The 24,241-nt window shown below is 42.3% G+C and overlaps 1 protein-coding gene across 7 annotated transcripts in view; it reads right to left on the reverse strand.

Annotated features, from left to right (window-relative positions):
* The window catches only part of LOC138983051 (FERM domain-containing protein 5-like), a 93,984-nt gene extending 70,099 nt beyond the window's left edge, over positions 1–23,885 (reverse strand). For 5 of the 7 annotated variants that reach the window (XM_070356496.1, XM_070356488.1, XM_070356463.1 and 2 more), the window contains exon 1: positions 23,646–23,885. In XM_070356496.1, coding sequence (XP_070212597.1) covers positions 23,646–23,738 — 93 coding nt within the window. In that variant the 5' untranslated portion in view covers positions 23,739–23,885. The remainder of the gene's footprint in view (positions 1–23,645) is intronic. The other 2 variants (XM_070356483.1, XM_070356469.1) reach the window with 1 other exon arrangement.
* Between the last annotated feature and the right edge of the window lie 356 nt (positions 23,886–24,241).

Below are 24,241 nucleotides of genomic sequence, written 5' to 3' on the forward strand. Positions count from 1 at the left end.
TATTAATATTATGCACAGCAATTGTGGACGTGTCCGATAGAGCGTGCATACCAATTACCATTACTTCCCATCAAAACGATCGCCAGTGCACAGCCTGAATAGGATAGTCATCCATCCAGTAAGGTAGAGCTATTCATCGATAAAGTGTGGAAAGTGCACAGTATTCTTTACGATGGAATGTAGTTGATAGTGTTATACTTTGCTGCGTTTGCTACTTGCGCCGATTTAGAATCTCTGTCTTTTTCTTATTGTTGTTGTTTCTGGTGTTTTTTGTGTGTTTTTTTTAAATCTGAATTCAGGACAACTCTGAATTTTCGCAAACGATGGATATCGTTAATCACACAGGAAACTAAGGACGGTATGTTGGGTTTTGATATGAATTTGATCAAAACGCATCTCTCTCTCTCTCACCCTCTCACCCACCCACCCACTCTCTCTCTCTCTCTCTCTCTCTCTCTCTCTCTGGGTTTTGATATGAATTTGATCAAAACGCATCTCTCTCTCTCTCACCCACTCACCCACTCACCCACTCTCTCTCTCTCTCTCTCTCTCTCTCTCTCTCTCTCCCCTCTCTCTCTCTCTCTCTCTCTCTCTCTCTCTCTCTCTCTCTCTCTCTCTCTCTCTCTCTCTCTCTCTCTCTCTCTCTCTCTCTCTCTCTCCGGGAAAGGATTCTTTATGAGAGCTGTCAAGGGTGTTGGTTTTAATTTTGTCAAACACGCATCTCTCGCTCTCTGTGTGTCTCTTTGTGTGTCTCTCCAATTCAACTGCGACAGTTAATCAGACCCGATCCCATTCATCAACGTTAGCGTGAAAACAGCGAAGTCATTTTTTTTGCCTCGACAAACTTTCGCCCTTTTTGCAAGCCCTTGTCGAAATACACCTGTGCAGTGCTGAGTTGTTTAGCCACGTTTGTAGAAGCTAGCCCCATCTACTCATACGGGCTTTCAAGTTGGGGGAGGGGGGGGGGGGGGAGCAAGGGTATCGGAGGGCAGGCAAACATTATCATTGATAAATGACACCACGCATCAAATCTCTGTCAATATGCTCATGACGGGGCTCTCACACAAAAAGAACGACTATGCTCACGCAAGGGCCTGACTTAAAAGAATAGAACACGTCAAACTGGCTCGTTTTTGCCCGGCCGTTTGACGTTGCCCTTTTCAATCCTGTTGAAGAAAATGACGGTTTTATTCCCAAGAAATCGTAGAAGTGCTAGTATCTTAACATAATTGCTTTTTTTATTTGAGAAGGCTATAAAACCATCAACATTACATTCGCTCAAGTTTGCGTAGGAAAGTTTGCTAAAGCGTTAATGAAGCTATGTCACATACATTCACACAAGAACTGTTAGTTTAATAAGTCATATGAACATGTCTGCCCATTGAACGAACAAACGAACGAACGAGCGAACGAACGGTGTATTGCTTAGGCCGTCGGCGCATTGCAAAGGGAACAGTGGGACAAGAAAAACGAGGAGGGGGATGGGGGTTACGAACGAAAACGAAAACCGGCACGGTTGGCCTAGTGGTAAGGCGTCCGCCCCGTGATCGGGAGGTCGTGGGTTCGAACCCCGGCCGGGTCATACCTAAGACTTTAAAATTGGCAATCTAGTGGCTGCTCCGCCTGGCGTCTGGCTTTATGGGGTTAGTGCTAGGACTGGTTGGTCCGGTGTCAGAATAATGTGACTGGGTGAGACACGAAGCCTGTGTTGCGACTTCTGTCTTGTGTGTGGCGCACGTTATGTCAAAGCAGCACCGCCCTGATATGGCCCTTCGTGGTCGGCTGGGCGTTAAGCAAACAAACAAACAAACAAACAAACGAAAACGAAAAACTATTTAATAAAAGAAGAGTATTCCTTCACGATAAAATATTATCGCGATTCTCTCCCACAAAATAGCAATAAATCGAACATTTAGAATACTTTTTAAGCGAGCCTATCAATGATTGTTCCACAAATTATGAGCGGATGCAATAATACAAATACAGTACATCCACAACAAAGCCGTCCTTGTTTTCTTGTTAGTCATATTTTTAATTTGGATAAAATCAACACACACAAAGGAGAAAAGACCACCAAGACTACCTCAGTACTAGAATATTGATTCAATACAAATCAAGGCCTACGTGCGTGACTCTATCGCTCACGGACCCCTTCCAATCCCGCCCCCACGATCCCCACTTCCAATCACTTACTTGCATGGTAATGCCAATATGACACACACACAGCAAGGGATAGCGTGCACTCTTCCTCCTCGCCTGACCTCATCGTTAAACACACCAGGTGACGCTGTCACCCTCGTTAACACTCCACTGTCACGCAACACTTTCGCCACACACACTACAAGTGACATTTGGGTTGAACACACTACTTTTCTGCCGTTGCTTACTTCGTGTTTGTTAATTAGGGTGAGGGAGGTAGGGGTGGGGAGGGGCAAGGGACGCAAGGAGATTCTGTTTGCATACATTACATATATATACATAGACGTAAGTTTTTATGTATGTGAGAGGGAAGGAGTGGGGAGTCGAGATAGCAGGAGGGAGAGAGAGAGAGAGAGAGAGAGGGAGAGAGAGTGTGTGTGTGTGTGTGTGTGCGTGTGTGTGTGTGTGTGTCTGTGGGTGTATGTGTGTGTGTGTATGTGTGCGTGTGTGTGTGTGTGTGTGTGTGCGTGCGACACCAATCACACAAAATGTCATGCATGCAGCTGACATATTGCTTTTACAGTCTCAGCATGTTTCGAAAACATCAACATGTCACACACACAAAAAGTACTCCTTCACAAAGATCAATAACTGAGTCAGTCTGGCATAAGAAACAATTTTACTGATTCGCGAGCTCTCATGTTGATGTTGGCACATCAGGTAACAACTTAAGACTTTAAAGAGTTTGATGCTGATTCAGTTTAGTAGACTATAGTAACATCTGACACATCTTTGGAATAAGCGCCAAGATTGGTGCTGATTACGAAGACTATGGAACCAGTCAGCCTGGATTAATTAACTCTCAAACACTTGAAACAGCTGCGAACGAACTATTTCTGATTTCAGCACCTCTGATGCTCTAAAAAGCAGAACCCAATATACCATCAAGTAATAATTTCACAAAATTTTGAGGGAGTTGTTTGGTAATTGGTCCACATGCCTTCTTTCTTACTTTGCTGTAACAAAATCACTTTCTGTTCACGAAACGCTCCATCACTGTCAACAGTCCAGAAGACCGGGCACCATCTCTGACATGTCCAGCTGACCACAGATTCATTTCCCCATGCCCAGTCTTGACATCCCCCGGCTGGTACGTGGAGCGATCCAATGTGGTCGTTGACACTGACCGACAGACCACAGAAGTACAGGTTTGTTAGTGTGTTTGCTTAACGCCCAGCCGACCACGAAGGGCCATATCAGGGCGGTGCTGCTTTGACATATAACGTGCGCCACACACAAGACTTAGACAGAAGTCGCAGCACAGGCTTCATGTCTCACCCAGTCACATTATTCTGACACCGGACCAACCAGTCCTAGCACTAACCCCATAATGCCAGACGCCAGGCGGAGCAGCCACTAGATTGCCAATTTTAAAGTCTTAGGTATGACCCGGCCGGGGTTCGAACCCACGACCTCCCGATCACGGGGCGGACGCCTTACCACTAGGTTTTTGTTTGTTTGTTTGTTTGCTTTACGCCCAGCCGACCACGAAGGGCCATATCAGGGCGGTGCTGCTTTGACATATAACGTGCGCCACACACAAGACAGAAGTCGCAGCACAGGCTTCATGTCTCACCCAGTCACATTATTCTGACATCGGACCAACCAGTCCTAGCACTAACCCCATAATGCCAGACGCCAGGCGGAGCAGCCACTAGATTGCCAATTTTAAAGTCTTAGGTATGACCCGGCCGGGGTTCGAACCCACGACCTCCCGATCACGGGGCGGACGCCTTACCACTAGGCCAACCGTGCCGGTCCTTACCACAAGGCCAACCGTGCCGAAGTACAGGTGTACAGTATGTAAACAGTGTACTGTACAGATAGACCACCGAGCTAGAAAACAGCAATTGTGTACAGAGCTAAGGAGAGAAATGCTCAGACAGCTGCAAACACCTCGCTAAAGCCTCTTTACTTTACTTTATTTGGTGTTTAACGTCGTTTTCAACCACGAAGGTTATATCGCGACGGGGAAAGGGGGGGAGATGGGATAGAGCCACTTGTTAATTGTTTCTTGTTCACAAAAGCACTAATAAAAAAATTGCTCCAGGGGCTTGCAACGTAGTACAATATATTACCTTACTGGGAGAATGCAAGTTTCCAGTACAAAGGACTTTCTTACATACTGCTTGACTAAAATCTTTAAAAACATTGACTATATTCTATACAAGAAACACTTAACAAGGGTAAAAGGAGAAACAGAATCCGTTAGTCGCCTCTTACGACATGCTGGGGAGCATCGGGTAAATTCTTCCCCCTAACCCGCGGGGGGTCGCTAAAGCCTCGACAAGCCGGATAAGCCGCGGGGGACAATAGTATACAGCGTCACTCGCTTTAGGGTGCTTGAATAATAACTTAAATAAGTATACCCCGTACTTACAGAGTCAAAAGTACATACATTCGCTGTAACAAAATGATCACATCATGGCGCAGGCCTCGCGTGTGTAACACTCAAAGCTTCGATTGTTCGTGACTGCTGAGAAGGGGTTGGTTGCGCAACACTTTCGACGTGCCTTGCTTGGGCAGGTGTTGAGGCCTGTCGGAACGAACTTTGCGGTTTTGTTTTCGCGGTATTGTTGGTGTTTTATAGTTGTTTGAAACACAACGCTAGAACACGTGTACCCTGTATCCTACAACATGCTCTGACTGAAGATCCTCTGTGGTTGATCGGGCTTGACATGCTGAATACATACAACATGCTCTGACTGAAGATCCTCTGTGGTTGATCGGCCTTGACATGCTGAATACATACAACATGCTCTGACTGAAGATCCTCTGTGGTTGATCGCGCTTGACATGCTGAATACATACAACATGCTCTGACTGAAGATCCTCTGTGGTTGATCGGGCTTGACATGCTAAATACAAACAACATGCTCTGACTGAAGATCCTCTGTGGTTGATCGGGCTTGACATGCTGAATACATACAACATGCTCTGACTGAAGATCCTCTGTGGTTGATCGGGCTTGACATGCTGAATACATACAACATGCTCTGACTGAAGATCCTCTGTGGTTGATCGGGCTTGACATGCTAAATACATACAACATGCTCTGACTGAAGATCCTCTGTGGTTGATCGGGCTTGACATGCTGAATACATACAACATGCTCTGACTGAAGATCCTCTGTGGTTGATCGGGCTTGACATGCTAAATACATACAACATGCTCTGACTGAAGATCCTCTGTGGTTGATCGGGCTTGACATGCTAAATACATACAGCATGCTCTGACTGAAGATCCTCTGTGGTTGATCGGGCTTGACATGCTGAATACATACAACATGCTCTGACTGAAGATCCTCTGTGGTTGATCGGGCTTGACATGCTAAATACATACAACATGCTCTGACTGAAGATCCTCTGTGGTTGATCGGGCTTGACATGCTGAATACATACAACATGCTCTGACTGAAGATCCTCTGTGGTTGATCGGGCTTGACATGCTGAATACATACAACATGCTCTGACTGAAGATCCTCTGTGGTTGATCGGGCTTGACATGCTGAATACATACAACATGCTCTGACTGAAGATCCTCTGTGGTTGATCGGGCTTGACATGCTGAATACATACAACATGCTCTGACTGAAGATCCTCTGTGGTTGATCGGGCTTGACATGCTGAATACATACAACATGCTCTGACTGAAGATCCTCTGTGGTTGATCGGGCTTGACATGCTGAATACATACAACATGCTCTGACTGAAGATCCTCTGTGGTTGATCGGGCTTGACATGCTGAATACATACAACATGCTCTGACTGAAGATCCTCTGTGGTTGATCGGGCTTGACATGCTGAATACATACAACATGCTCTGACTGAAGATCCTCTGTGGTTGATCGGGCTTGACATGCTGAATACATACAACATGCTCTGACTGAAGATCCTCTGTGGTTGATCGGGCTTGACATGCTGAATACATACAACATGCTCTGACTGAAGATCCTCTGTGGTTGATCGGGCTTGACATGCTGAATACATACAACATGCTCTGACTGAAGATCCTCTGTGGTTGATCGGGCTTGACATGCTAAATACATACAACATGCTCTGACTGAAGATCCTCTGTGGTTGATCGGCCTTGACATGCTGAATACATACAACATGCTCTGACTGAAGATCCTCTGTGGTTGATCGCGCTTGACATGCTGAATACATACAACATGCTCTGACTGAAGATCCTCTGTGGTTGATCGCGCTTGACATGCTGAATACATACAACATGCTCTGACTGAAGATCCTCTGTGGTTGATCGGGCTTGACATGCTGAATACATACAACATGCTCTGACTGAAGATCCTCTGTGGTTGATCGGGCTTGACATGCTGAATACATACAACATGCTCTGACTGAAGATCCTCTGTGGTTGATCGGCCTTGACATGCTGAATACATACAACATGCTCTGACTGAAGATCCTCTGTGGTTGATCGGGCTTGACATGCTGAATACATACAACATGCTCTGACTGAAGATCCTCTGTGGTTGATCGGGCTTGACATGCTGAATACATACAACATGCTCTGACTGAAGATCCTCTGTGGTTGATCGGGCTTGACATGCTGAATACATACAACATGCTCTGACTGAAGATCCTCTGTGGTTGATCGGGCTTGACATGCTGAATACATACAACATGCTCTGACTGAAGATCCTCTGTGGTTGATCGGGCTTGACATGCTGAATACATACAACATGCTCTGACTGAAGATCCTCTGTGGTTGATCGGGCTTGACATGCTGAATACATACAACATGCTCTGACTGAAGATCCTCTGTGGTTGATCGGGCTTGACATGCTGAATACATACAACATGCTCTGACTGAAGATCCTCTGTGGTTGATCGGGCTTGACATGCTGAATACATACAACATGCTCTGACTGAAGATCCTCTGTGGTTGATCGGGCTTGACATGCTGAATACATACAACATGCTCTGACTGAAGATCCTCTGTGGTTGATCGGGCTTGACATGCTGAATACATACAACATGCTCTGACTGAAGATCCTCTGTGGTTGATCGGGCTTGACATGCTGAATACATACAACATGCTCTGACTGAAGATCCTCTGTGGTTGATCGGGCTTGACATGCTAAATACATACAACCTGCTCTGACTGAAGATCATCTGTGGTTGATCGGGCTTGACATGCTCTGACTGAAGATCCTCTGTGGTTGATCGGGCTTGACATGCTAAATACATACAACATGCTCTGACTGAAGATCCTCTGTGGTTGATCGGGCTTGACATGCTGAATACATACAACATGCTCTGACTGAAGATCCTCTGTGGTTGATCGGGCTTGACATGCTGAATACATACAACATGCTCTGACTGAAGATCCTCTGTGGTTGATCGGGCTTGACATGCTGAATACATACAACATGCTCTGACTGAAGATCCTCTGTGGTTGATCGGGCTTGACATGCTGAATACATACAACATGCTCTGACTGAAGATCCTCTGTGGTTGATCGGGCTTGACATGCTGAATACATACAACATGCTCTGACTGAAGATCCTCTGTGGTTGATCGGGCTTGACATGCTCAATACATACAACATGCTCTGACTGAAGATCCTCTGTGGTTGATCGGGCTTGACATGCTGAATACATACAACATGCTCTGACTGAAGATCCTCTGTGGTTGATCGGGCTTGACATGCTGAATACATACAACATGCTCTGACTGAAGATCCTCTGTGGTTGATCGGGCTTGACATGCTAAATACATACAACATGCTCTGACTGAAGATCCTCTGTGGTTGATCGGGCTTGACATGCTGAATACATACAACATGCTCTGACTGAAGATCCTCTGTGGTTGATCGGCCTTGACATGCTGAATACATACAACATGCTCTGACTGAAGATCCTCTGTGGTTGATCGCGCTTGACATGCTGAATACATACAACATGCTCTGACTGAAGATCCTCTGTGGTTGATCGGGCTTGACATGCTGAATACATACAACATGCTCTGACTGAAGATCCTCTGTGGTTGATCGGGCTTGACATGCTGAATACATACAACATGCTCTGACTGAAGATCCTCTGTGGTTGATCGGGCTTGACATGCTGAATACATACAACATGCTCTGACTGAAGATCCTCTGTGGTTGATCGGCCTTGACATGCTGAATACATACAACATGCTCTGACTGAAGATCATCTGTGGTTGATCGGGCTTGACATGCTGAATACATACAACATGCTCTGACTGAAGATCCTCTGTGGTTGATCGGGCTTGACATGCTAAATACAAACAACAGTGGAACCCCCCTTTTAAGGCTTCCAAAAAATCTGAGAAAATCAGGTCTGAAAATGGAGGGAGTCTTAAAATGGGGGTACTTTTACAGATGTTATGAACAGGAAATTTGAAAAATCACGTTCTTTAAAAGGGGAAGTCTTAAATTGGGGGGGGGGGGGGGTCTTAAAATGGGGTTCCACTGTAAACATTTGCTGTCAGTGTTAAGTAAAACAGAAAAGAAAAACAACAACAACAGGGTACTACTAGTACGAGATCTTGGCTTCAGCTTCTCCATACATATATATACATGTGTATGAACATTAATATTTATAATGAACAGATGCACTACTAGCTTTAAACCTTTCTTGTTTTAAATTGATCTGCAGGTAAATCATTATCACTGACTATTGAACTTTCAGTTCCTACCAAAAGAGAGACCACCCTGTTTGGGTTGAAATAAACCACAATTCTGACCTCAGGGACAAATTAAACTGAGACTTCTAGTTCCACTATTTCTGGGTTTTTATTGTGTGAGCTCTGGCACCGTCCCAGGGGAAAGACTTGGTAGACGGATCAATTATAGTTGATGGCAGAGAAACAATAACCGTCTGACTTCTATTTTCAACGCCGAACGGTCATGATGACCTCTCTAGCTTCTAGTTCTAGAGCAGAATTCTTTTCCATTCGCCTTCCTTATCTTATTTTTCTTTTTTTCATACGTGATACAAATGATTCCACAGGAGAGTAAACAAACTTTGAGATGGTAAATGTCATTGAATAGAATAATTGTCTGCGTCTTGTTCTGTGCATTAATGGGCGTACGCGCGTGCATGTAGTTTGCTTGCTCTTGTGTGTTGTTTGATTTAAGGGTTTCCTTGTTCCTTTATTCGTATTCTTTATACGTGAATAAATCTGCTCGCTCTCCAACACCCAAACAATAGAAGAGACAAAACAGGCGTATACATATTTCCGAGTGTTCAAAAATTCAACACTGTTGTGAATATTTTGGCGCATCACTTTGAAACTAAAAGAGAAGAGGAGTCAAGAAAACACGTTCTGCTGATGCAAGCATGTTTGGTTCCGCACATTCCTCTATGCATGCGCGTGTTGCGTGGGGGTGAGGAGTTTGGCACACCACACTTCAAAACTATGTCAACGACTCCGGAGATTCGCATACCATTCCTACAAGAACACACGTGTGTACTGCTCTAGAAGTACAAAAGAACCGGTATTCTTCATATTTCGCCGGGGACGGGTGTTGTATTCGTTGAGACTTTGAACCCATACTGATTCTATATCTGTAGGAGGAGCTTCTTCCGTTGATACGACAAACGTGAGCACATCCTTGAATGTCAAATGATAACGCTGCATGTGAGGTCGAAAATGGTTAGATTTCAGGTGTTTAAACTTATTGTCTTATTTTACAAGCGGGAAAAACACGAGGCTCCGTCGTGTTGTATAATGGACGCCCTGCCCTGTACCCTCGCACCTTCCGCCCTCTGTGATAACATAAGCTATTGGCATGCATACACTCTTCTTCTTCTTCTTCTTCTTCTTCTTCAGCGTTCGACGGCTCTGTCACTCAGTCTTAGGCCTGCTGATATGCATACACTCAAAAGTCAAAGTTTATTAAACGTGTGACAACCTCGCAACAAAAAGTACCTTCGGCTTCCGGACGCCGCCGACACTTCGCGGACAACACTGCCTTCAAAGCAACTCTTCCGACAACAACTTATTTCTAATCGCTTTTAAGTGACATTGTCCAGCTTTGGGGTCAAAATACTTGCACCCCAAAAAGTACCACTACCACACATCAGAAAACATTTTCTTATAGAGCATGTGACTGTCTTGGTTATGGTACAGTGATCACTATCAACGTGTTATTCCAAAGCCCAAGACGCACTAGAGAGCAACATTTGTATTGCTTCAATCAAAAGAGCTGCATAACCGGATCACAAATCGAACAAAAAAAGTTTCTTCATCTCCGATCGCCCGTAATCGGCCTCTGGACAAGAAGGGGTTTGTACTTGGGCCAAAGAGGGTGAGAACAGAGTATGGCGCTCGTTGGAGTGGAAGCCTTCAAGAAAGAGTTATTGTACACTTTATTATACAGACAGACCCCGCGACTTGAGTGTTGTACCGCGCTTACACTGTACACGAGGTGGTCAACATGGTCAAGGGGGTACATTACCAGACCAACAGTCTCTTCAAAACCGACCAATGGACACTACGGCTTGTTCAAACAGCTAGCAATCAAACTGAACGCTCTTACAATTGTTCTCATGTCGTAACATTATGACAAGTCGTCCACATGGATGTATTATATATCCGTCTGGTTTTGTTCTTGTATGGCAGCTGACCAGCTGCAGTGTTGGAATGTCATTCATACAGATCTACAAAATTTACAAAACGCCAACGCCAGAGGCGTACTTCAGTTGCTCTTCATTGTTCGAAGCCTGATCAAAAGATGCATTGTGTTGACAACACAACAACACAAAGAACAACAAAGCACTGTCTAGAGTAAAAAGCAAAACAAACACATTCGTATACAAACACTAACAATATTTTTTTGCAGTTCCTCCTATCCAGTGATTTTCTCTCTGTGTGTCTGTGTGTCTGTCTGTCTGTGTGTCTGTCTGTCTGTCTGTCTGTCTGTCTAGCTCTCTCTCTCTCACACACACACACACACACACACACACACACACACACACACACACACACCATTTCATCATACGCACAAACACGGGTTCATTCTCTCTACCTCTCTCTCACACCCCCTTTGCGATCGTAATGATAAAATAAAACAAGCAGCATCTAACACGCTTCAATAATCAATATAAAAGAAGGCTCATAATCAAATATTAAATAATTACAAAGATGAGTCATTTACAAACTGGGAGACCACACACAAAGCCCTATTATAATCTACACTTCCATCGGGTGTGGTGTCAGTGTTTCACTATGTCACCCTCGCCCGTTTGCGTGAAACTGTTCTTGCGTGGGCGGGGGAAGCGCATAACAGAGGAGCCGACATGACAAGGCCACAATTTCTCTCCTGGAGTACAGCTTCAAGGACTTAAAATTCAGATGTCGGATCACTCATTCATTATCACCACCAGTGCAAGAAGGTGGGGGGTTGTACTGAAGCAGACCGTGAGACACAACTATACTGCGCTAGGTGTGTGTGTGTGTGTGTGTGTGTGTGTGTGTGTGTGTGTGTGTGTGTGTGTGTGTGTCAGAGAAAGAGAGAGAGAGAGAAAGAGAGAGAGACAAACACACAGACAGAAGTGCGTGTCTTTGTCACACACAGACACGGGAACTCGCTCCAAGTCCAAATCTAGTGCTATAAAAGTCACTACAAACATACCATGCAATCACATTTTTATTAATTATAATATAAGGCGTTGTGTGGCTGGCAATATGCACGTTTTACAAGAATGCATGGTATGCTGTCAGAGACACCTACTGTAAAAAGCTGAGGAACCCGATTTTGTATCACTGTATAAAACCCAAATTTACGGCTGTAGTACTTGCACTTTCACAGCTGGCATAGAGTCAAAACTATGCATTCTGTGGGTGATTCCTACTTTGCAAGCATTTTTCAGCGCTGTTAGTGTTACGGGAATGATAGTGAAACAAAAGCTCCATTGTAATCCATTATACATTTATGTCAGGGTATAAAACATCCACAACTCTGCGTCCACTCCAGGCTGGCATCAGTCTCTTTCTGACCTATTTACAAAACAATACACTAACTACAAGAACGAGCATCATGTTGGAAAATAAGCGCATAGTGCTTTTAACGCGCATAGAGCTTTTAGTTATGCGCTATAGAAATCTCCTTAATAAATAAAAAACAGTTTTGAAGCACGAAAACTCGGAGTCTGACTATCCCTGGCTTTCATCTAGGTTCCAAATTGAGATTGATTATAAATTACAGCAAATTTCTAGAGTAAGTGAATGCCAGTGAATAAGTCTGTTTCAAATGTGAGCGTCTCAGACTGCCATTTAATTGTATCAACCGATAAAATTCTGCAAACTAGCCAAACGGAGAAGACACAACTTGCAATTTGTTCATGATCTTATAAATAAAAAGATACTTCTTCGCATTATGAAACAAAAACAACTAAGGCAACTTGTGTGCTCTCAAGCGACATTGACTATCGTAACCCATACCAACTGCCCTAAACGGTTAACCTTTCAATCTGAAGCTGCATCAATAAAACAGCAGGGAACACATGCCCAATTGTGTCTTATCTAAGATGTAGCCTCTCGCCAGTGAGCTGATGTAAATTATACAGTGCAAGGCTGTAATTGTCCAAGGCTCTTCTGTGCAGGTGGAAGAGAGTTACACAACACGAGCCAAATGTTCACAACACAAGCTATCTTTGTTACTCAGCCAATGTGCATTCGCAGGCTTGGCAAAATAAATTAACTATGAATGTACTGTGAAAATCCGTGGACTGTGTGCAATAGTAACAGTATTGTAACACCAAGATGGTTACACAAAAAAAGAAGTCTAGTGCCTTTTCATTACATGCTGTTGATCTATGTAATGCCGAAACATGCAACAAAACCCTCAGTGTCAAACTTTCCAAACATTCAGGACATAATTTCAATCTCGCAAAGCTACCAGGCAGATGATAAAAATACCTATCAGCTTCATACTGCCCCTGCAGGACCTGAACACATAGAACTTACACAGACGATCAATATAAATAAAGACTCTCTACCCCTTGTTGAACCGGCTAGTCTAAAAATACAATTTAATCATCCAAGGTAATCTCTTCCGCCATGTTTCTCTGGTTATTGTCAAGCCCCCGTCTTACCGTCTTAAAGAAAGTGGCTGGCTTGTCAGGTTGGGATCTAGCCGTTGATGACTTATTGATGGACCATCTGTCCATTGTTACCCTCCTGTCTGCTCTCACTCATTAGACTTGCTACTAGCACAATGCACACAGGCACCTTAATTCCTTTTAGAGTTTTACATGTATCTGGATGGGTGAATCTTCATTTGACACGCTTTTCAGGCTTGTTCCCTCCCAAAAGAGTTATCAGTAGAACATGCGTGCTTTTTAAAAATTATTTTATAAGGAAGTTAGTTTAATTTTTCAAAGTCTTCCAGTGTCCAGGACATTGCTTTAAATCATAATAAATTTGCTTGAAATGTTACATGGCAATGACAATTGACATTCATTCCATATTTCTGTCCAACCAGATGTCCTCTGGCAGTGGCATTTCATTTGCATAATTTTATTAGCAGTCACATACACTCCTCAGACCAAGATATCCACTTTTGGGCCTTAATACAATGCGTCGTATGTACATTATTCAGGTTTCAGCTGAGTAACCGACAGGAAACATAAGCTCCAGGGCAGCAGGAAAAAGTCCTTTCTTCATTAATCCACTCCTGCCCTATTCCGGTTTCTTCTCTGGTATCCCCATTTCCACCTCACCACCAACCTCCCTTTTACTTCCTTTGATTTGGTACCTATGGCCTCAGATCGATGGCCGTAAGAATGAACTGTGGTGGTTTATTGGCTTCCTCCGCTCTGACTGTAATTAGTGTTGAGCAGCACGTGCGATCGGCCGTTGGCTGTGCAATTACTGACTCACTGACTGTGCTGTCTGAATTGCGTTGTGTTGCCTGGATGATCAAGATACTGATAGAGAATATCCTGGGGTATGAGTGGGTGGCGGTAACTACTGACACGCTGAAATATTTACTGCATATAATTTGCAACTCATAAAAATGGGTCAACGTTTAAGTTACCAATACCCTTGTTACAATGTTAGCCATTTAAAAGCAAAAGCATGAATCTACGCAATCGTAACTTGTTCTTTTGCAGCCAACAGGCAGTTAATCTATGCCACTGAGTGTATTGAGATTTGTTACGTCTGCACATGTATACTGTCCACATGACAACTGATATTAATTTGAATACGATAATATCTGAATCATCGTTCAAAAGTCAATGCTAAATGAATACCAATTCAACGAGATTAACCAATAAGAACAAGCATATTAAAGATACAGCCTTCTTCAGCTCAATAAACGTGTACCCCCACCTGAGTTGAAGTGGCAAGCTGTCTTGGTTTTAGATAATCAGTTCTAGTTTCCCCTCATAGCTACACTCACAGTTACTCAGTTAGGTTAAGAACCACACAGATAATTCAGACAGTCCAACAGGAAACCCTTCCCCACATTTCCTGTCCGATTTTGAAGCAACTATGTCCAAATCAGATCATCGGTGTGTTACATTGGCTAGTGGTGAGGTTTAACCTAGTTTGGCCGACTTCGGACTAGGAGGGACTTGTTCCCTCTCAAGTGTCTGGACACCTTCTCAAGTTATGCAGAATGACATTTTATTTTTAATACAGACTGTACTAATGAAAAAACGAAGTCTGCAAATTTAGTGAAATATCATTCTGTTTGAGCAAGGCGAAGATAGAGAGAAAGAGAGAAAGAGAGAGAGAAAGAGAGAGAGAGAGAGAGAGAGAGAGAGAGAATGAGTGTGTCAGTGTGTGTGTGTGTATTAAAGGTTTGTGTGTGTGTATGTGTATGTGTGTGTATGTATGTGTGTGTGTGTGTGTGTATGTGTGTGTGTGTATGTGTGTGTGTGTGTGTGTGTGTGTGTGTGTGTGTGTGTGTGAAAGGTTTGTGTGATTATTATGAAAAATGGAACTGGTAACAACAGTGCAAGAGTTTAAAGTGGCCTTCTGCCCATGCGTTGGCCCTTGTGTTCGTTAGGCAGCTTTAAACTAATATCATAAAATATCCTTGTCCAGTCTTGCAAGCCAAGACTAGCCTTTCCAAACTGGCCCATAAATACACTTCTGAGCCAAGTGGGACTAAAGGTCTAGGTTGAAAGGAGACGCGTTGCGCTTTGCTCGATCTACGAAAGCCCTCAAGCAGCCCATAATTATGTCATCGTGACTTTGGTTTTGACAGGCAGACTGCCACCACTGGGGTTGTGTTATCCTTAATCTTCACGCATGCCACATGTGTTTGTTTGTTTTTTATTAAAAAAAAAATTAAATGCATGTTTAGCTGGATGATTTTAGAAAAAAATCACAATAAAAGCTGTTGACAAGGTGGGTTTTTTAAAAAGCATCCCCGCAAAGTGTAAGACTGAAAGTCAGTGGGATGCATGATGGCAAAAAATCAACCATCACATGCCGAGTGAGAAACAAATATTGGGGGGGGGGGGGGGGGGCTAATTTTACAGAGCTCTATAAAAAATATTTCCGAAACAAACTTTGACTGTGCTCAGAACGTGACATGGCTGTAGATTGTTGGGATGCGTCCAACTCCCAGTAGATCGTTACGTTCCTTTTCGTCATGTAGTTTGTGAAAACTTGCAGTTGCTCAGTTCGTGTGGTCCTCTGCGAGATGGGTTAGGCTACTACACGGCAAGTAAGGTACATCTAAATCTTGCCACCATGCCCTCAAGACAAAAACCTCGTACCGTTGAACCGTCCAGTGTTAAAACATCTCCCTTTTCTTTTTCTTCTTCGTCGTTCGCTCAGACAGCAACTCCGGAGGCCCTGATGAAGGCTGCTGTACGCCGGAGGCTCTCCATGGGTCCATAGAGTTTGTCCCTCATCGGTGTGTCAGCAGGCCAGGTCTCTGCTCGCAAGTTTTGGTGTGTTGGACAGTCCTGCAGGAAGTGTTCCACTGTCATTGGAGATGTGCCACAGGGGCACGATGCAGAATCACCAATGTGGAATTTGGTATACAGGTGATGTTTGAGTCTGCAATGGCCTGTTCTCAGTCTCACAATGACCACTTGGTCATCTCTGGGTAGGAGGTAGTAGGCATCCTTTTTGTTGTAGTCTGGGTGTTGGTGGAGCCATCTTCTCTTCTGCTTCTCTTTGACTATAGTCTTGGCCTTTTTAATATAAGACCATGCTTTTTCAGATGTGCTGTTCATAACCTCTGCAAATTTACCTTCCTTTTAAAGACTCCCTCCTTTTTTAAGACCTGATTTTCTCCGATTTGTTTTAGGTCGTGAAAGTGGGGTTCTTCTGTATACACACATGTACACGCGAAATTAATCTCGACAGCCGAGTCCAGACTGGTTAGCTAGTGGGTGCGAAGGTCGACTGTACACACCCACACTACTGGCGACAGGTCAGTCAAGTCAAGTCAAGTCAAGTCAAGTTTTTATTGTTCATTACCCAGGGGCATTATAAACAATATTCGCAAATTCAAAAATGCACAAAGTACCAAGTGATAAAAAAGAAAAAAAAAAGAAAACAAAAAGAAAAATAGAGGATAAGAAAAGAAAAAATGAAATAAATATTTGGAAAACAAAAGTACACAAACAGTTGACACAAAATATTATAGTACAGAAAATGCAAACACACACACACACACACACACATTGATTCCTGGCAATGGGGGACACAAAACGAAAATACGGTTAACAAATCCCAGCACTATGAAAAATTGCTACTAATTAATTTTATAAATTCCAAGAGTTTCGTCAACAATTTCGTATTTCTTGATACAAACAGTTTTTTGTATTTAAGTGAATTTGGTTTTTTCCAGTAGAATGGTGGAATAAGTTCTGCTCTTTTTTCATTGAAAAAGTCACAAACAAACAAATAATGATACTCATCTCCTATATCTTCTGATGTACATTTTCTGCAAATGCGATTCGCTCTAGGTATATTAAGGTATCTTTCTTTCTGTACTGGCAGGTTGTTATTTGTAGTTCTAAATTTCATGAGTGTAACGACTTTTTGGAACGTCAAGGATTTAATGTAGTCTTCACACACAAAACTATCTTTAAACATTCTATAATTACAAAAAATGTCTTTTGTATCCATTTCTGAGAACCAATTGTGAATATACTGGTCATATAAACACCGTTTTACTTTTTCTTTAAACCAAGTAGATGTATATTGAGAAACAAATTCTTGTTGTATCCAAAGCCCAGAAAGACCTATATCACTTAACGTTTTTTCTATGCATGACAGATAATCAGAAGTAAACATCTTTTGCGAATATAGTCTATAGGTAAATCTGTAAGCAACACTTGAAAATTTGTTTTTGTTAACTGGGTCAATTAGTTTATACCAATAACAGAGCATTCTACATTTCATATTGACATCTAAGGGATATTTTCCAAGTTCGCCAAAAACCATTGCATTAGGGGTGGATTTTCTTAGTTTGAAAACTATCTTATAAAAACGCAACTGAAGCTTCGTAGCTAAATCGCAAGAACCTGAACCCCAAATTTCACAGCCATATAGTAAAATCGGAACAATCATTTTGTCAAATAGATCAATCTGTATATCCACGGGCAATGAGAGTTGTCTACATGTGCGAAGAAGAGCAAACATAGCCCTTGACGCACGGTCATACAAATTTTTTTGTGCTACCGAAAATTTATTATTATAATTAATCTGTAACCCTAAGTACATCACATCAAGGACTACCTCAATTGGCTTATCATCATACGTAAATTTAGGTATAATTCTTATTTTACCCCTTGAAAAAACAATGACTTTCGTTTTTTTAACATTAATATTCAGTTTCCATTTCAAGCAGTATGCATGCATTTTATCTAAGCATTCTTGCAATTTCGTTTCAGACTCAGCACAAATCACAGTGTCATCAGCGTACAATAATACAAACAGTTGAAACATTACATTCACATCAGCATCATCCATACCAAGAGAAACAGCTTCTCTAGAGAGAGAAGTCAATCCATCACTAGTTTCCCCTAAATACGGCTTTAGGTCATTTAAAAACAAAGCAAAAAACAAGGGAGACAAATTTTCTCCTTGTCTGACCCCACAAATGCTAGGAAAATAACCAGAACATTCACCTTTAACTTTAATACATGATTTTGCTTTATCATACATATTTTTAACAGTTTTCAAAAAATTTCCATTAACATCAAAGCTAACTAATTTCTTCCATAAAAGTGCTCGCCGAACTTTATCGAACGCTTTCTCATAGTCGACAAATGCACAATACAAACGCTTTTTCTTTTGGAGAAAAAAATTTATAACACAATGCAAAGTAAAGATATGATCTAATGTTGAAAAACCAGCACGAAATCCTGTCTGTTCTTGACCTAACTTATCATTAAGTTCCAAGAAAGTCGATAATCTGGTATTTAAAATCGCAGTGAATAGTTTACCAAAGCAGCTAAGTATTGTTATTCCTCTATAATTAGTTGGGTCTGTTTGGGAACCCTTATTTTTATACAGCGGGATAATTTCGCCAATGGACCACTGAGTAGGAACATTACCAGACTGTAACACAACATTAAACAACTTAACAACAATATCAGTCATCCCCTCGTTAAAGGCTTTCAAATACTCATTAATAACTTTATCTTGACCACACGCTTTGTTGTTTTTCAATTTTTTTACACATTTTATAAATTCCTCTTTTGTAATGGGTGCATTCAGAACTTCATTATTTAAACTATTATCACCAAACAGATCTCTTTCTTCATCCACATCATCTTCGTCACATTCCTGTAACTTTGTAAAGTGTTCTAAAAATGCTGAGCAAGAAGGAAACTTAGTACTTTTGTTATTATTCTTATTCTTATTTAGCTCATTCCAATACGCCTTTGGATCGCAAGTTTTCATTTTTCTTAGTTTCTTCACAAATTCTTTATGATACAACTTACATTCTTTTTTTATTGTTGTTTTATAGTCCTTAAAGGCATTCTTCTTTTCATGCTCAGAAAAAATATTTCTAAAACGCTTAACTTTGTTTTTTGCACGTACAAATATTTTCCTTTTTTCTTTACAAACTGTATTGAACCAAGGCTGGTGTGGTTTTCGTTTCTTACTATTTACTTGTTTTATCTTATTCTTTTTCTTAATTACTCCAATTTTTTCCGCAGAACGCTTTAGAATGTCACATATATTAGTAGTTACATTATCAATGTCCTCTGCAGACACATTAATAACAGAGCTCAACATGTTTGCTAATTGAATATCAATATCACTAATATCAGTTTCCTCTAAAGCGGTTGTGAAAGCTAACTTACTCCCTTCATTCCAATTTGGTTTTGTGTATTCAACGTTATTTTCGATATGCTCTAAGTTCTCATTTGGATTTCTCATGTCATTCACGCAATCAATACTTTCATCGTTTCTATCAGACTCATCGCGCCTAAAGAAAGATAGGGCGAGCGGGCAATGAACGTCCGAGTACATTTCACAAAAATCCAAAACAGCAAAAGTTTCAACTTTAACAAATAAATTGCTTGACAGAATACAATAGTCAACAACACTTTTATCTTTACAAGTACATCTGCCAAGGTTAGCATCATCACCAGCTCTACCGTTAGCAATTATTAAACCAGTTGTCCTACAGAAGTCAATTAACTTAAATCCAAAGTTGTTTGTTCTATTATCTTGTGAAACACGCTCACCAATATCCGTGATATCAAAGCCATTATCTACAACACCTTCTGCATACTTATCATCATCGGACAAAATTTCATTCAAATTCCCAGTGCGAGAGTTGAAATCCCCTAAAAAACAAACATAGTCGTTTTCCACACCAAAGTTTATGTATGCTTCCTCTAGTTCACTATAGACATCTTTATTTAGATAAGGCGAGCCTTCAGGAGGAATATATACAGCGCAAAAGAGTGTGTCACGACCAAGCACTTTCTTTCCCAACTTAAAAAATAGGGCATTCTCACACAGTTCAATATCCAAAAATCTATACCACATCTTTACGTCTTCCGTTATCTTATGAGAAAGCTTTCTTTCTTCAAAAACAGTGATACTATCTGCGAAGCATTCACGTATAAGAACTAAGATACCTCCTGATTTTCTTCTAAATTTACCTCTATTTTTATAGAATGCTACATAACCTGGCACGTCAACCTTGTCTACGTCATCTAACTTGCTTTCACTAAGACAAATTACATCATATTTCACAATGAATTCTACAAAATCAGGAAATTTCAATTTTGATATAACTCCACATACGTTCAGCGATAAACAGGAAAGAACATTATTTTTACTACTAAGTAAATCCACACTATCACTCAAGGAATCACTTCCAGACATATCACTACCATATGCGTCGAACGCATCAACCACGTCAACGCTACCCATACTAACATCATCATCACATCTATGCTCATTGTCAACATGTACATCAGACACATCCTCAGTACCAAGCAAAACATCACATCTAATTTCATTATCCACATGCACATCAGACACATCATCAGCACCAAGCAAAACATCACATCTATTTTCATTATCAACATGCACATCAGACACATCTTCAGTACCAAGCAAAACATCATCACATCTAATTTCATTATCCACATGCACATCAGACACATCATCAACAACAAGCAAAACATCATCATCACATCTATTTTCATTATCCACATGCACATCAGACAAATCATCAGCACCATCAACACCAAGTGACACATCAACATTCACCTTTCTCTCTCTACCTTCATCCTCACCGCACATAGTCTTCTCTCCACCTCCCTCTTCATCACCACCAACGCGCAAAGTCCTATCTCCACCTCCCTCTTCATCATCACCACCATCGCACAAAATATTATCGCCACCTCCCTCTTCATCACCACCGCCATCGCGCACAGTCCTATCTCCACCTCCTTCTTCATCATCACAGCACAAAGTCCTCTCTCCACCTCCCTCTTCATCATCACCACTCAAAATCCTCTCTCCACCTCCCTCTTCATCATCACCGCCATCGCGCACAGTCCTATCTCCACCTCCCTCTTCATCATCACAACACAGAGTCCTCTCTCCACCTCCCTCTTCATCATCGTCAGGGATTAGGGAAGTAGCGAAGGCAGGGTTGAGTGACCGTCATCAGTCCACAGCACACTCACAGGTCACACACTCGCGGTCACGATAAGGCCCCCCCCCAAAAAAAAAATAGGTGTGGTTAAGGTAACATAGCCCCAAAAACCTTTTTTTTTTACTTTTTTTTCTTCTAGTGTGTACAAATTAAACCTACTTGACAGGGAAATAAGTGTGCGACTCGAGCGCTTTCGCTTTCATTGCGTTTTCTGCACTCGTTTTTGTTTTTTTGACAAATGTAATAAAAAGTTATAGGGTCGGCCCCTAAAAATAGGGTAGGTCGGGTTACCGTAACCACACCTATTTTTTTTATTTTTTTTGTTTGAATGAGTCTAACCTGGAGTTGGACAGTGTCAGCGACCGATCATTTTATAGCTGAAGATTGAGTGAGTTCGTGAGCTTCAAACCATGTTCCTCCCTACTTGGCTAGTGCTGCCGCTGCGGACGTGAAATCAAACTTTCATCAGAGTTCTTGTATTACATTTACAACTATGCAAGGTGGATGTGCCGGTGAGATACAGTTAATGGGTTACCATACTACCAAAGCTGCTTCAAATTAAATTCAACTTTTGGGTCTAAACTGATACAGTGAGTCCCACAACTCGAGCAAAACAGAAAACGTTTCTGTAGCATTCAGTTTGTAAGGATTCAACGAAGCTGAAAATTTGGTCTGAAGAATTAAATGTGCTACAGTGGAACCCCCCTTTTAAGACCCCCCAATTTAAGACTTCCTCCCTTTTAAGACCTTGTTTTTTCAGATGTTCTGTTCATAACCTCTGTAAATTTACCTCCATTTTAAGACTCCCTCCTTTTTAAGAACTGATTTTCTCAGATTTTTTAAGGTCTTAAAAGGGGGGTTCCACTGTATTTCTCACAGAAAAAAAGCTCTTCAAACAGTCCAACGCAAGACCTTTTCGAAATACTTTCTTTCTGATCTACTGTACAGTAAAAACCCCATTTTAAGACCTAAAAAAAATAATTGAGAAAATCATGTCTTAAAAGGGAGGGAGTCTTAAATGGGGGTAAATTTACAGAGGCCATGAACAGAAAGTCTGAGAAAACAGGGTCTCAAAAAGGAGACTGGAGTTTTAAAATGGGGAGTCTTATAAAGGGGGTTCCACTGTACATGGCACAGGTGTTAACTTTAGCAAAACACTGCCTGGTTCTGGACTGGAGGTATGAAGCTTCCAACCCACAAGACTTCTCATTCACACTCACAGCACTCAGCATCACTGAGTCACTCCTTTATCAAGAGTTTGGGTGGTGCTGTAATGTGACGCTCCGCGAAGAGGCACACGAAAGCTTTATTTTAAATATTCTGCACTGGTGATGCAACAAATGATACACAGAAGTCAATGAACTCGTTTTCTGATCCATCACGCAGACCTTACTCACTCAATTTATTCGATCCTGTGACCACTCCGAGACAGAGAAAAGTGTCTTTGTTCTCTACGGTTTAGTTTCGCCCTTGCACAAGCAGGGGCTTTGTCTTACTCTTAGACTTAGAAGCTGGTCAATGAGAACCTAGCCAGATTTGTTTTCTCTCAAACAATTCAATTCAACAGCGCGAGAGAAAAACTTGAGTCAGAGGGAGAGAGAGAGAGAGAGAGAGAGAGAGAGAGAGGGGGGGGGGGGAGGGCACGCACTTACTGACTCGGTCTTTTCCTGCCTGTCGCATTTGGAAGTCGTTACGTTAGGTTAACGTTTCTAATACTAAATAGTCCGTTTGATTGACAGCTTTCGTGCCCAGCAACAGCCTGTCAATGGATGTGTCATGCCGAGAGGGAAAATCAATACGCTTTGATACGTTGTGCCACCGCATCAGGCACACCCGGCTGCACACAAAAAGACCGACATGCGACTCTTCACGGTGAAAGCATCGAGGCCTCCTTCCAACACCAATCGATGTCAGCTGGGAAAAGCTGTTTGGTCTTGGCTTATCTTCCGTCTGACAGTAAAAGTTCACCGTCCCCCTCCGCTACACACGCCCGACACGCCCATTGACAGTGTTTTCTTTCATTTCCACTGGGCTGAGTCGGTTTGTGTGCACGCTTCTGTTTGCCCAAGCTCCCGGTGTGTTCAATCCGCGCTCTGGCAAAAATAAATCTCTCGGCGTACCCTCGGGCCTTTTTGGTCCCTTCAGGATAAACCACCTGTAGTGCTGCATAATCCATAACATATTGTTAGCAAGGCACGTTGCGTGTGGAACGCGATCGGGTTGATTTGGACGCTAAATCGCAGCGATATGACTAATCGTAGCCGATTGCATTCGCACACTCTCTCTCTCTCTCCCTCTCGATCTCTCTCTGCCGCACACACACAGACAAACAGACCAAAATAGCTTACCTTGAACGTAAACTGCAGAGGCTCATCGTCCAAGAAACGGACGCTGCAGGTATACTCCGTTTGAACATCGCTTTTACTCCGTTTTCGGAACATTTTGCCTTGTAGAGCTGCTTAGCCGGCGACACACAAACACTGACTGGGGTTGGAGATCGCACACTACACTGTACACAAACAGCCGCCTCTCGCCGACTCGACGCAACGAGCCTTAGCCTTGTAATCTCAAGATGGCGCTCTCCGATCATGTGACCAAGCCGGTCGGAATCGTCGTCTGGGCTCGCTACCTTTGGAGTTTCAAGTTGCGGGTGTACCGTACGCTTCGGGTCTGGCTGGTTGATGTCGGAAAGCTACTCGTACTGACTTATCTCGAACGTCGTATTGTGTCTAGGATCAAAGTACTTCGTGTTCATCTCACCTGGTCTACTTATGAAAGTGAATGACCTCAACATAAGGAGGAAAACGAGAAACGACAAAGGTGAGGAACGAAGGAAAGGTAAAGGACTTGAGCCACAATACGAACTGGGACACAGAAGCTTTTGATAAAAACAAAAAACAAAACCAATAAAAATTAAACTGAGCCGGCGAGACATGTTGTCTAT

This window comes from Littorina saxatilis, linkage group LG1 (genome assembly GCF_037325665.1).
Source record: "Littorina saxatilis isolate snail1 linkage group LG1, US_GU_Lsax_2.0, whole genome shotgun sequence".
NCBI lineage: Eukaryota > Metazoa > Mollusca > Gastropoda > Littorinimorpha > Littorinidae > Littorina > Littorina saxatilis.